Here is a 13,936-nt window from a genome sequence, read left to right on the forward strand (position 1 = left end):
AGCAAAAGGAATCTATCACGGATCTATGAAGCCTTCCAAGGGTGTCGCTATCATGTCACCAAAAACGGACATCCATACACGAGCACATGGATGTGAACGTTTGTTTTCTGTGATTTTAAATGGAGAAAATTCATTTAAGATACGAAAAAAATCAGCTTCCGTAACAAATGAAATTAGTCTCGTAAGGGATCGCTGTACACGTGCGCTCAACATGTAGGTGCACGGATATAATTGAACATGTGCGAGTTGTGGTCCTCCGTCTGCACGGCTCATAGACACTCGGCGATGGCGGTAGATGAACCCTCCCGGCCGACACGCAGCTCCGGGCAGCACATAAAACATTGATTGTCGAAGTTAAAACCGTAGCATCGGGTCCTGCAGGCGGTATCACCAGGCTGCGCTCAAAATCCATTTCTTTACTTTGCAGTAAAAGATAATGCACTTTCTGATGTTTCCATGCGAGCGGGGAGCTTGTTCCAGTCTTTAGCGGCTCTGAAGGACAGGGCAGTCAGAGCAGAGGCGGCATCGCAGTCCCCTCTGGACCCGGACCTCCGGGCTCCGGTTCCGGATCTAGAGCGGGCCTGCACAAAGGTCGGCGCCGGAGGACGGGCGGCCCTCGTGAATAATTTGGAAAGTCAAACGAAGGTCTGAGAAGGCAACTAGGTGATCAAAGTTGAATGGATTATATTTAGTTGGGAGGCTGCGGTGATGCCACTGCCTGGATCTCCTGTCCAACACCTGAATACATGTTTTAAAAGCGTTTAAATAAGTCATTTTCAGCTTCCAGAGGTCAGTTTGTCTTTACCGGTACATATTTAGACGTAAGAGAAGAACCAAGAAGCTTCTTGACTTCGGCTTGGGTTCAGACGACAGCAAACCGTCTTTATTAATTTTCTGGTTTCAGTATTTAGAGACCCCGAGTGCAGGCTCACGCGATGAGTGAATGAACGAATGAATATTTAGACATTAAAAAGAAAATGTCCATTTTCTGTCACTGCTCACTGATGTCTTGTGTTTCTAGGTCATGGCTTTGCTAATTTTTAGGGGGATTTCTTTCTGATTTTTAGGTCATTTCCTGCTGGGTTTTATTTTTCCATTTGTTGCAGATTTGTGGGAATACCCTGCTGGTTTTTCAGGCCATTATTGATATCGTTTTCAGTTATTTCATGCTTATTTCATGTATTTCTTTGTGATTTTTAGTTGTTTTCTGTTCACCTGGCATGTCGCGCTCCACACGTTTTATTTGAAAGTGACTAATTTCCCTTTCATTCGTTGCATTTTCAGATGGTTTGAACACAGTGGAGGATTTTACAGAGCGAACGCTGTTGTTTGAATGCCAACGTTCATGTGTGTGTGTGTGTGTGTGTGTGTGTGTGTGTATGTGTGTGTGACATGTCCAGCCCAGCTGTAATCCTCTGTTTCCCGGTGCAGGCCACCACATTTTTATCATAAATCACTCAAAAGACTCTAAGACAGTGGCGTTGGTGAGGTGGCGCCTGCATCCTGTATGGCCCTTTAAGGCCTGCAAACTGTCCAGAAGTTCAGCCTGGATTCTAGTCCTTAAAGTTCATTTGAACTTGTGACTCCAGCGCCGGCCTCTCTCTCCACCGGCCTCCTTTTGGGGCGAGAACAGAGTCCAAGGTGTCGCTTCCCACCTATAAAACAGTCGATGGCTTCGAAAGCAGGGCGTTCAACAGTCTGCTCCCGGCGTCAAGCTGAACCTGCTTGATGTCAGGAGCCAGGAGGTTCATTAAAACAGTGTTTCCCAACCTTTTTTGAGCCACGGCACCTATTTTACATTTCAAAAATCACACGGCACACCACAAAATAAATATGTCAAAAAGCTTTTTTGATGAAACAGGATGAAACTGGAGTCTGAATTTACTTCCTCGGTGTGAAATCTGGCCCTGTTTGCTTGAACACGACGCTGATATTCTTGCAGGAACTGAGGAAACGCAATCTCACTTTCATTGTACTGTCTTGAGCTCACCTTTGTCACTTCCTTCTGACCGTCACTCATCGTCGGGCCTTCATCTGGGTCACGACGCACCTTTTCCATTCAAACATTTCTCCGCGGCGTCTCAGCGGAAGCGGCGCTAATTCCTCCGCCGTTTAAGGTCGACACTCGGGTTCATTCACGACCCGTCGTCACCTAGCGGAAGAGCGTTTCATCGTGCCGCCAGTCTCTGCATGCTGCCCACATACTCAGACGAACCAAGACACATTGTGTGCCTGGAATAAATCATTTTTGGACCAATCGGGTGAAAGCGGGCATTTTTCCGCGGCGCAGCGGTCGGGAAACACTGCATCAGAAGCCTCACCACGACCCTCGCTGGATGAACCAATGAACGGATGTGTGATCTACCCTGTTCTCCTCTCATTTGTGCAGCCCTGCGGAGGAAAAGCGCCCTATAAATATATTTATCATGATTATTAGCACGATACAATAATAGCCTGTGAACAGGACATGTCGGTATGCTCAGACTGTGTAGAATTCCCCGTAAGTGTACCGGACGGTGTGAGTGAAGCCCTTTTCTGCCTCCGTCTGCACAGGCATCGTTCACAAGGGAAGTGGCGAGAACGTCTTTGTGACGGAGCAGCCTCCGGTCATCACCAGCGTCATGGGGAACGGCCGCCGGCGCAGCATCTCCTGCCCCAGCTGCAACGGCCTGGCCGACGGGAACAAGCTGCTCGCTCCCGTCGCCTTGGCGATGGGCGTCGACGGCAGCCTTTACGTGGGGGACCTCAACTTTGTGCGCAGGGTGTACCCCTCCATGAACACCACGGGCATCCTGGAGTTAAGGTAAAGCATCAGAGAAGTCACGCGGACGGACGTTTGGAAATGTGAGTTGATGTGCAAACGTAGCGATCGGTGAAGTGCAGATGATTGGAGGGGGCTGGAGCCCGAGACCAAACAATATTAGATAGAGTTTCTCCGAGGCGTTTTTATCTGCGGCGATATGTTTGTGTGCACATCACACCCAGCGTTGCGTGTCTGTCTGCAGGTCGCTCTCAGCAGACCCTGTGAATTAACATTTGTTTTGCTGTGCTTTATCTCACCTGCTCCCTCCAAGGAACAAAGATTTCAGACACAGGTAAGCCGCCAGTGAAGCAGACACCCGAGTCTTAATTACACATTCCGGCGAAAATGCAGAAATCCCCCGCGGCCTTCTGAGGTGGCCAAATCAAATCGAAGGAGTCCTCAAAACGGTGTCTCTCCTTTCAGTAACAATCCCACCCATAAATACTTCCTGGCCGTGGATCCGGTATCCGGAGCTTTGTTTATCTCGGACACCAACTCCCGGAGGATCTACCGCGTTCGCTCCTTGAACGGCGGACGGCTGCTGTCGGACAACGCCGAGGTCGTGGCCGGCACCGGAGAGCAGTGCCTTCCCTTCGACGAGCGCTGCGGCGACGGCGGGAAAGCCACGGAGGCCACGCTGATGAGCCCCAAAGGTGAGCCGCCGAGAAGCTCCACGAGAGCGGCGGGATCGCCGGGACGACTCGTTCGCGATCCTTCGGTCGCGCCGTAATCAGATGATGAATGGCGCTAACTGGCGCAGATGGTTTTCATTATTTCCACCCTTTCAAAGAGGCCGTGCTGAGCCAGAAAAACCTCCGATCGCCTCGACTCCGGTGGCTCCCGGGTTATTTTCCGCGCGTTCATCTCGCTATTAATCGGAGCTTTTAATCAGGTTAATGTTAGCCTTAATTAACGCAAGTATTTTTTGCCCCGTTATTGGATCTCCGAACACGGTGACACCAAACTGTCAAGTGTGTCGAGCTGTCACATTTTCTATCTGTGGCACGGCTGCAGGTTCACGCGAGAGAGGAAACGTCGTGTTTGCCGCAGACAGACAGAAGAGAAGGAGACGCCGCTTCCCTTTTACGTGACACAGATAGTCAGTCGACGCTCGCGCGACCCTTTTTTCCGCCTCTTACTTTGTCTGTGTCGCTTATGGAGTGCCCTTCGCCGGATCCTCCATCTGTTGGTGCCAATCTCGACACACCCAGAAGTTATTTCGGGGCACAGTTGCCCGGAACAAACACACCTGTCTGCGCGCCTGCTCCCGGCGAGACCGACGCCGCGGCATTTGTAAACAAAAAGACAATAAGCGCAGGAGGGGGTCGCAGAGGTGGAAAGCGGAGTGCAAAAAAAAAATCGCACGCCGCTTTCCAAAGAAAGTCGCTTTTGTGTAAGATATTCCAGCAGTCGGCGATTGTCCTCCAGGGGCCGCATCAGCTCTCAGCCCCCCCCCCGCCCCCCCCCAACAAGTCGCCCCGAAAACCAACATTTCCACAGTTCACAGCGGCTCCGTCATTTCTTTCCAGGAAGCGTCGGGTAATTCATCTGTCGGCTCCGCTCCCGTTCGTCTGCGGGACCAAAGCGTGAACTCGAATTGACTGGAGATGTCTTCGGGACGCCTGCGTCGCCATGACTTATGAGTCACCGTCTCATCTCCGCTTTCTTTCTTTCCAAGGTATCGCAGTGGATAAAAACGGCCTGATGTACTTTGTGGACGCCACCATGATCCGCAAGGTGGACCAGAATGGCATCATCTCCACCCTCCTGGGAGCCAACGATCTGACCGCCGTACGGCCGCTAAGCTGTGACACCAGCATGGACGTCAGCCAGGTAGGGCCGTTACGCTCGGGTGAGGAGGAGACGGCGGCTGACAGCATGACAGATAATGATCTAACAGCTTTGTGAGTGCTGAGGTATAACAATTGTGTGGACGGCAGCCAGCCGAGGGGTCAGGGAGAAGCTGATTTAGGAAGCTTTAAAGAGTCTATGGGTAAATGAATGGACCCAACGAGAGCGAGGACTACAGTCACTTAAAAGATTGAGGGGAAGACTTCTCTAAACCTTGGCGTGCTCTCAAGTCGCCCGCGTCGGCGAGAAGAAAGCGTCTCACGTACGCCGCATTTATTTGCCTCCCAGGTGCGCCTCGAGTGGCCGACCGACCTGGCGGTGAACCCCATGGACAACTCCTTGTACGTCTTGGAAAACAACGTCATCCTACGCATCACTGAGAACCACCAGGTTCGTACCGAGCTCTCGGTGTGGACAAACGCTCACTCACTCACTCACACGCACACACTCACACACACACACTCACACACGCACAAAGGCATCGACATGATTTGGTTCCAATTAAGCTTCCCGGAGCCAATTTAGGAGTGTAGGCCGCTATGCTAAGCGTTGCCGCGCGGGTAATTAACCGCAACAGTATTCTACTTTCCGCACTCTTTCTTTATCACCGAAAGTTTTGCGAGGCACCATATTTGTGGGAGGGCCTTCTGCTAGCCTAGCCGTCGATCTGCGGAGCTACAGCCGCTCTGTTTCTTGAGCGTCGTCTTCTCTGGCTCCCAGGTTAGCATCATCGCCGGTCGGCCCATGCACTGCCAAGTACCGGGCATCGACTACAGCCTCAGCAAGTTGGCCATCCACGCCGCCCTGGAGAGCGCCACCGCCATCACCCTGTCGCACACCGGCATCCTCTACATCGCGGAGACGGACGAGAAAAAGATTAACCGAGTTCGACAGGTGAGAGACGGAGGCAAACTGCTCGCGGCTCATTTTGATTCCGCTTATTTGGGAATGAATGTCCTCTGGGTGAGTGAAAAATAAATGAATAGATAAATTGGATGAGTCATCTGAAGACGCTCGTTGCGGCCCCCCTCCCTCTGCCCGCGCTCTTGTTTTTTAATTTAGTTTCAGCTAAAGATCGCCTTCGTTCCGTCATTGGTTTCCGTCCGTGCCTTTTCCCTCAGGTGAGCACAAACGGGGAGATCTCTCTGCTGGCGGGCGCCGCCTCCGACTGCGACTGCAAGAACGACGTTAACTGCAATTGCTTCTACGGCGACGACGGCTACGCCCCGGACGCCGGTTTGAACTCCCCGACCTCCCTGGCCGTGTCTCCCGACGGGACGCTCTTCATCGCCGACCTGAACAACATCCGCATCAGGGCGGTGCGAGCCAATCGGCCCGGCCCCGCCGTCTCCAGCGTCGGTTACGGAGGGTCCGGGGGGGCGCAGTACGAGGTGGCGTCGCCGAGGGAACAAGAACTCTACGTCTTCAACGGAGAAGGTCTCCATATCCAGACCGTTAGCCTGGTGACCGGAGAGCCGCTTTACAACTTCACCTACAGCCCCAACGGAGAGCTGACCAGTCTGATGGACAACTGCAACAACACGGTCAAGGTGCGGAGGGAAGGCCTGGGCCAGGGCGGAGGAGCCGGCCTGCTCCGACTGGTGCTTCTGCCCGAGAATCAGGTGGTGACCCTGGGACTGGACCCCACCGGGGGGCTGCGCAGCGTGTCGGCGCTGGGCCAGGAGGTGGCCCTGATGGGCTACAGCGGCAACACGGGACTCCTGGCCACCAAAGCCGACGAGACTGGATGGACCACATTTTACCAGTGAGTGTGTGCGATCGCAACGGTGTGTGTTTGTTCTAATGCGGCGCGCAGCGTTCTGCTGCCCCCTACTGATTGGTTTCAAAACTACAGACGTCCTCAAAGATGGCCGTGTCACATTTCTATAATTCATTTCGTCCTCCAGATATGACAGCGAGGGCCGCCTGACCAACGTGACTTACCCCACCGGCATGGTGACAAGCCTCCACCGTGAGATCGAACGCTCCATCAACATTGACATCGAGAGCTCCAGCAGAGACGACGACGTCACCGTCATCACCAACCTGTCCTCGGTGGAGGCCTCCTACACGGTGGTGCAAGGTATTACTGGCCGGTCTTCTGTTAGTGAGATGTCGCAGGCTTCCTTTAAATAATATTACTCCGGATTTCATGGTTGTCATGACGGCGGCGCTTCACCTCGTGGTGAGAAGGTCTCCGGCTTGATTCCGGCAGGGGACCTTTTTTGTGGAGTTTCCCATTTCCTCCCGCAAACACGGAATAGGTTCATTTGGATACCCTCAATTGCCTAAGGCAGTAGTTCTCAACCTGGGTTCGATCGAACCCCGAGGATTCGGTGAGTCGGCCGAGGCCGAGACACACACCCGAATCGTGGAATTGGCGCTCGGTCGTCACCGGCTGCAGGTACGTAGCGACGTAGCTTAGCCGACTTTGGTGCGCTCGGTGGTCAACTTGTGACTGCGGTGACGGAACGTCGCCTGATTTCTTTCGTAATATTTCAAACCCTTCGTACTGATTGTGTCGAGCGTAAAATAAAGCGACCGGACGAGTACGTACAGTATGGATTCTCATGTACAACGGCACGTGACAGGAGTAGCTTCAAAAACAGTAACTGTTTTTGTGTGAAAATCATTTTGCTGGTGATGTTGATGCACGGTTCATTTGGAAAAAAATGGGGAATCAAAATCTCTCCTTTCAGTAACAATCCCACCCATAAATACTTCCTGGCCGTGGTTCCGGTAACCAGACTTTTGTTTATCTTTTTTCACTGGAAAAAAATCACATTTTATTTTTCCAATGAGGTGAACGCTGCTATGAAAGTAGCGGCGTTCAGTATCTGCTGCAAGTTTAAGAAGCTGGTCGGAGGTGTGAATGAGGGGGTGAACAGCCGGATGTGAAAGAGTGAATAGTTCTTGAATAAAAGGGCGAACGGTTGCACGTCTCCGTGCAGCCCCGTGATCCGGCGGTCCAGGATGAACTCGGCCTCTTGCACCACGTCAGCTGGGCGCTGCCGCCGTCCTGGAGCGCCGGACAAGCGTTATAGACAATCAGCGAATCACTTATTTGTCATAATAGTCATTCTTTAATCCCGTTTCCTCCCAAGAACAAATAGATAGACGGTCAGAGTCCGTTAATGTGACGATGCCGGCCGGATGAGATGCGTGATGAGAACATTCACTCTCCATGGGTGACTATGCATCTGCCTGCTGGCTCCGGCTGAACATCTTGTAATTTGTGTCTTTAAATGCTCTTGGATATTATTTTCCTTCCTTCCTACCAGCATCAACCCCCTCCTTCCGCTCACATGGAGTAAAATTACCAATATATAGTTGTTAATCCCAGCTGGGATCATCCTCCTTTTGAAAATCATCACGGTGAAATTCATTAACTCATGTGAAGTGAATCCGTCTTATCCCTGGAGCTTTGTCCGCAGACACACACACACACACACACACACAAACACACCCGGGCAGACACATACAAATACAGCTCAGAGCCCCTTCCCATGATCCCTTAGCGTATTTGATCACTTTAGAAAGGTCGGAGACGGAGAACATCCGTCGTCCTCCGGCCGGGGTAAATGGTCCGACGGATGTGTTAATGTTAGCGGCGGCCTGCGAGCGCGGGGGCCTCGGGGACGCCACGTGGCCGCGCTCCGGGATCCACCTGTGTTTCGGGAGTCAGAGTTGTTCACGGCGCTGTGAGTCATTTAAGGTTTCCGCCACACTGTGTGAGGCTCCGGCACAGCCCTCAGCTGACATACTCACTTAACCAACTCCCTCTCCTCGGCGCTTTCTCCTTCTCTTCATTAACTCCTGCACAGTGAATCCTCCCCGGCCCTCAAGGTCTCATTCCTCTCCCTCCCTCTCGCACTTTCTTCCCTTCTCTCTTTCATTTGAGGTTGTTCAGATGGATGGCGCGGGGAAGATTTATCCAAAGGCTTTTGCTGCCAAGTCAATGGAAAAGGCTTCAATTGTCTGTTTGAGGCATTGTTAGAATGCGCCTGGAGCTTTATTACAAATTGGCCTTATGGATTACTGTCATTTATAGAGGGGCTTCAAAGGGAGGCGGCGTCTTATCCCCGCCCCCCCACCTTTTGCAGATTTCTGAACCGAACAAGATTTTATCTCACTTTCCGCGGCGGCGCCGTGATTAAGACGGCCGACAACAGATCCCGCCTCGGCGTCAGGCCCGGCCCGATCCGCCTCCGGCCTCGTGTTCGCCGGCGATTCGTTAAACGGGAGAGACGTGCCGTCGTAGCGGGACTTCGGTTTGGATTTAGAACATTGGACGGTGTTAAGACCCGGCTGGGACCGGTCATACGTACGACACGGCCCGTCGACTTATCGAGAGAAGGGGCCTCCTATCAGATCGCGGTGTTTAAGCGTTCGGATAAACCTTTGTGCGCGTCGGCTTCGACTTTGCCGTCAAGCCCGGTCACGATTCATTTATTTAGCCCCGAATCCAAACAGAGTTGTCTGGTGACGCTCGCCGTGCAGAGCGGGTCCAGAACACACGCTTTTAGGGGATCTAATGAAAGCAAACACACTCTGGCCTTCTGCCTCGACCGCCCACGGAGGGACAGAGCGTCACAGAAAGAGAGAGGACGTCAGTCGGGTCGGAGGGGTGAGACGCTAACAGTCTTCTTCTTCTTCTTCTTCTTTTGGCTTTTCCCTTCAGGTGTCGCCACAGCGAGTCAACTTTCTCCATCTAACCCTATTCTCTGGATCCTCCTCTCTCACACCAACTACCTTCATATCTTCTCTCACGACGTCCATAAATCTTCTCTTTGGTCTTCCTCCAGACCTCTTGCCTGGCAGCTCCACTTCCAGCATCCGTCTACCAATATATTCTCTCTCCCTCCTCTGTCCATGACCCAACCATCTCAGTCTGGCTTCTCTGACCTTCTCTCCAAAACATCTAACATGTGCTGTTCCTCTGATAGACTCATTCCTGATCCTCTCCATCCTGGTCACTCCCAAAGAGAACCTCAACATCTTCATCTCTGCAACCTCTAGTTCTGCCTGCTGTCTTTTGGTCATTGGAACAGTTTCTAGTCCAAACATCATCGCTGGTCTCACCACTGTCTTGTACACCTTTCCTTTCCTTCTGGCTGATAGTCTTCTATCTCCTGGTACCCCTGACACTTTTCTCCACCCGTTCCAACCTGCTTGGACCGTCTCTTCACCTCTTTTCCACACTCTCCTACGCTCTGGACCGTTGACCCCAAGTACCTGAAATCCTCCAGCTTCTTGATCTCCACTCCTTGTAGCCTCACCGTTCCACCCGAGTTCCTCTCATCTATTACCGCTAAAACCGCTTGTGCTAACAGTTAGAAATGATGTTACAGATGCGTTGATATTGGTAATATTCATAGTCATGTTGGCGGCGGCGCGGCACCGGAGGCCCAACAACCATCTTTGGACCCAAACGTTCCTGGTTGGATTCCCGACTCCACTTGTGTCAAAGTGTTGTTGAGCGAGACGTAAACCCCTAAACTGCTCTCCTAGCAGCCCACTGCTCGTGGTTGCAGAGAACGAATCCCCCACGAGGGATTGATAAAGGATAAATGATAAATTATGATTACTAGAGAGAAACAGCATTGATGGACGCCTGGCGAGACACAGCAGTAGATCCAGCCCGGCCCCCCGGAAACCTGAGTAATGATAAAGGGAAAAGAGTGCAGCAGGACAGGAGGAGTGAAAGGAGCGCATCGTGATTAAACCCTCGGCTGACGAGGCCGGTACGCTTATCTGGTGGCTCGCCTAGCGCCACCCGCCCTTAGATTCACCAGGTTCGGCGTCACGGAAGTTTCCGTTCATCTTCTGCGACCCGAGTCCTCCTCTGACCCGCCGCCGTCGATTCCTTTTGTGCAAGACTTACGTTTTTTCTGTTGGAATAAAAGCACACGGGGACGGGAAGCAGAGAGCATCTCTTACTGATTTTCTTCTCCTTTATTATCCGTTATGCCGCGTGGCGGTTTACGTTTAGGTAACTTGAAATATAAGCTTTCTAAATATGGGATTCGCTGCAAATTGGATTTTCTGTGTACCGGAGGGGGAAGTCAATACTTTCTCCCGGGCTCCATCTAATCCCAGTCAAATTTATAGATAACAGATTTACTGGGTTCTGAAAGTGATTTGAGCAGAAAAGAGGCAGGAGCTGTTCTTCTGCCTCTGCCTTTTTGCTTCGCCGACGTCTGTTCTTACCTTCCCCCAAAGATCAAGTGAGAAACACCTACCAGCTGTGCAACAACGGGACCCTGAGGGTGATGTACGCCAACGGGATGGGCATCAGCTTCCACACGGAGCCCCACATTCTGGCGGGCTCCGTCAGCCCCACCATCGGCCGGAGGAACATCACGCTGCCCACCGACAACGGCCTCAACTCCATCGAGTGGCGTCTGCGCAAGGAGCAGACCAAAGGCAAGGTCACCGTGTTCGGCAGGAAGCTGAGGGTACGTCGACCAGCTGTTCAAATTCAGATTTCTCTTAAAATATCTTCCGTGAGCGTTTGAGACGTCTCCCCGTGCGAAAACACCGGATCGTTCTCCTCAGGCTCACGGACGCAACCTCCTCTCCATCGACTTTGACCGCAACACCCGAACGGAGAAGATCTACGACGATCACCGCAAGTTCACCCTGCGCATCATGTACGACGCTCAGGGCCGGCCGGCCATGTGGCTACCCAGCAGCAGCCTGGCGGTGGTCAACGTGTCCTATTCTGCCACCGGGCATCTGGTCGGTCTCCAGAGGGGCAGCATGAGCGAGAGGACCGAGTTTGACCCGCAGGGACGCATCCTGTCTCGTTCTTTTGTGGACGGGAAGGTGTGGAGCTACAGTTACCTGGACAAAGTGAGTGCATTTCCCGTCGCTACCCTTTTAATCTCCAAACCGAGTGTTGCGCGGAGAGGCGCGTACATCGGGACGCCGCCGGGATGGCAGAACGGAGCGAAATAGCGTGCGTTTCATGTAAACTACGTCACGTATTTGCAATGCTTCGATGGTACGGTGTCTTCTGTCTGCAGTCCATGGTGCTCCTGCTGCAGAGCCAGAGACAGTACGTCTTTGAGTTCGACGTCTCGGGCCGGGTCACGGCCGTCACCATGCCCAGCGTGGCCCGCCACACCATGTTCACGCACGTCTCCATCGGCTTCATTCGCAACACTTACAACCCTCCGGAGAGCAACGCTTCCATCATCCACGACTTCAACGAAGACGGCCGGCCCCAGGCCGTACACTACCTGGGCACCGGCCGCCGCGTCCTCTACAAGTACGGCAAGCTGGCCAAGTTGTCAGAGATCGTGTACGACAGCACCGCCGTCACCTTCGGCTACGACGAGACGGCCGGTGTCCTGAAGATGGTCAACCTCCAGAGCGGGGGCTTTTCTTGCACCATCCGCTATCGGAAAATGGGTCCGCTCATCGACAAGCAGATCTACCGCTTCAGTGAGGAAGGGATGGTCAACGCCAGGTTCGACTACACCTACCACGACAACAGTTTCCGCATAGCCAGCATGAAGCCGGTCATCAGCGAGACGCCGCTGCCCGTCGACCTCTACAGATACGACGAGATCTCCGGCAAGGTGCGTCCATTTTTCGAGCCGGCGCGCGCGCATCGACGTAGCTCAAACGCGGATCTCGGCTTTCCCCCTCTGAACCTTTCCGTCCGTCTCGTAGGTGGAGCACTTCGGAAAGTTCGGGGTGATTTATTACGACATCAATCAGATCATCACCACCGCCGTGATGACGCTGAGCAAGCATTTCGACACCCACGGTCGCATCAAGGAGGTCCAGTACGAGATCTTCCGCTCGCTCATGTACTGGATGACGGTGCAGTACGACAGCATGGGGCGGGTGGTGAAGAGAGAGCTCAAAATCGGGCCGTACGCCAACACCACTCAGTATCGCTATGATTATGATGGAGACGGACAGCTCAGCGGGGTCAAGGTGACTATTCCGCAAGACTGCTCAAGTGCGGTTTTGTATTCGCTGTCAGATCCGTCCAAGCCGAAGTGATGAATATAACTCTTGCGACTCTCGCTCCCGTGTTATCGATTTCTCAGGTGAACGACTGGTCTACCTGGCGCTACAGCTACGACCTAAATGGCAATCTGCATCTGCTGAATCCCGGCAACAGCGCCAGGATTCTGCCGCTTCGTTACGACCTGCGCGATCGCATCACGCGCCTGGGAGACGTCCAGTACCGTCTCGACGAAGACGGCTACCTCAGCCAGCGTGGCTCGGACGTGTTCGACTATAACTCCAAGGGCCAGCTCCTGAGGGCCTACAACCGAGGCCCCAGCGGTTGGAGCGTGGTGTACCACTATGACGGACTGGGCCGCAGGGTTTCCACCAGGAACAGCCTGGGGCAGCACCTGCAGTTCTTCTACGCCGATCTCAACCACCCGACCAGGGTCACGCACATCTTTAACCACTCCAGCTCGGAAATCTCATCGCTCTACTACGACCTGCAGGTAGGTCAGGTGGATCGGAGCTCTGTCAGCACGCCGTATGTATCTTGTAGACCAGACCTGGGCATTTTATGGCCCGTTTTGGTTTTTTATCCGTCCCGCCAAACTATTTTCTTTAAATAGTTTAATAAATCTTCATAAGTTTCAGTCAATACTTAACTTAGAAACTCCTTGGTTTTTCCTTTTGTTTTTCCTTTTTGCATTTTACGGCCTGCGGGCCACATCCAGCCCATTTTTGCTTTTTTATCCAGCCCGCCAAACTTTTTTTTTCTTTTCAATATTTTAACAAGTATTTTGAATCAATATCGAATTTAGAATTATTTTCTTCCTTTTGTTTAATTTTGTATGGATTATTACATACAAAATAATGTCGGTACATTTTTATGATCGTTAATTATTCTAAAGTTGAAATAAAATGCCAAAAAATTCAAATATTTCACTTGCAATATCAATTTTTTTCAATTTACATGATACCTAGTTGGACCCCTTTTAAAAATTAAATAAGAAATGTGGCCCACCAGCCAAAATAATTGCCCACCTCTGTTGTAGACAATATTCTACACCTGGCCGTGCACGCACGTTGAATACTGCGGCTTAAACAACGGCGCGGATAATGGATGGATTTTTTGGGGCGAACGAGCTTCACGGCGCTAACGCATTTAGCCTGTTTGCATCGGACCGTGATATTCTGAGGCCGTTCATTTCCGACGGCGAATAAGACGGCTCGAACGGTTTTCGTGCGCAGCGGGAAGACGGAAATAGCCATCAGCTGGAGTAAAAGCGGGGATAGTAAATGGACTTTTCCTTG

At 52.2% G+C, this 13,936-nt stretch overlaps 1 protein-coding gene across 4 annotated transcripts in view; it reads left to right on the top strand.

Moving 5' to 3' along the window:
- The window catches only part of tenm2a (teneurin transmembrane protein 2a), a 209,008-nt gene that overhangs the window by 192,600 nt on the left and 2,472 nt on the right, over nucleotides 1-13,936 (top strand). For all 4 annotated transcript variants that reach the window (XM_086178654.1, XM_086178655.1, XM_086178657.1 and 1 more), the window contains 13 exons: nucleotides 2,554-2,803; nucleotides 3,075-3,095; nucleotides 3,227-3,456; nucleotides 4,482-4,636; nucleotides 4,943-5,044; nucleotides 5,375-5,548; nucleotides 5,776-6,419; nucleotides 6,562-6,737; nucleotides 10,877-11,112; nucleotides 11,213-11,509; nucleotides 11,683-12,240; nucleotides 12,335-12,604; nucleotides 12,721-13,131. In XM_086178654.1, the coding sequence (XP_086034780.1) occupies nucleotides 2,554-2,803; nucleotides 3,075-3,095; nucleotides 3,227-3,456; nucleotides 4,482-4,636; nucleotides 4,943-5,044; nucleotides 5,375-5,548; nucleotides 5,776-6,419; nucleotides 6,562-6,737; nucleotides 10,877-11,112; nucleotides 11,213-11,509; nucleotides 11,683-12,240; nucleotides 12,335-12,604; nucleotides 12,721-13,131 (3,524 nt within the window). The remainder of the gene's footprint in view (nucleotides 1-2,553; nucleotides 2,804-3,074; nucleotides 3,096-3,226; nucleotides 3,457-4,481; nucleotides 4,637-4,942; nucleotides 5,045-5,374; nucleotides 5,549-5,775; nucleotides 6,420-6,561; nucleotides 6,738-10,876; nucleotides 11,113-11,212; nucleotides 11,510-11,682; nucleotides 12,241-12,334; nucleotides 12,605-12,720; nucleotides 13,132-13,936) is intronic.

Source organism: Fistularia commersonii, chromosome 31 (assembly GCF_037954325.1).
Source record: "Fistularia commersonii isolate RoL2024-O1a breed Wild chromosome 31, RoL_Fcom_v1.0, whole genome shotgun sequence".
NCBI lineage: Eukaryota > Metazoa > Chordata > Actinopteri > Syngnathiformes > Fistulariidae > Fistularia > Fistularia commersonii.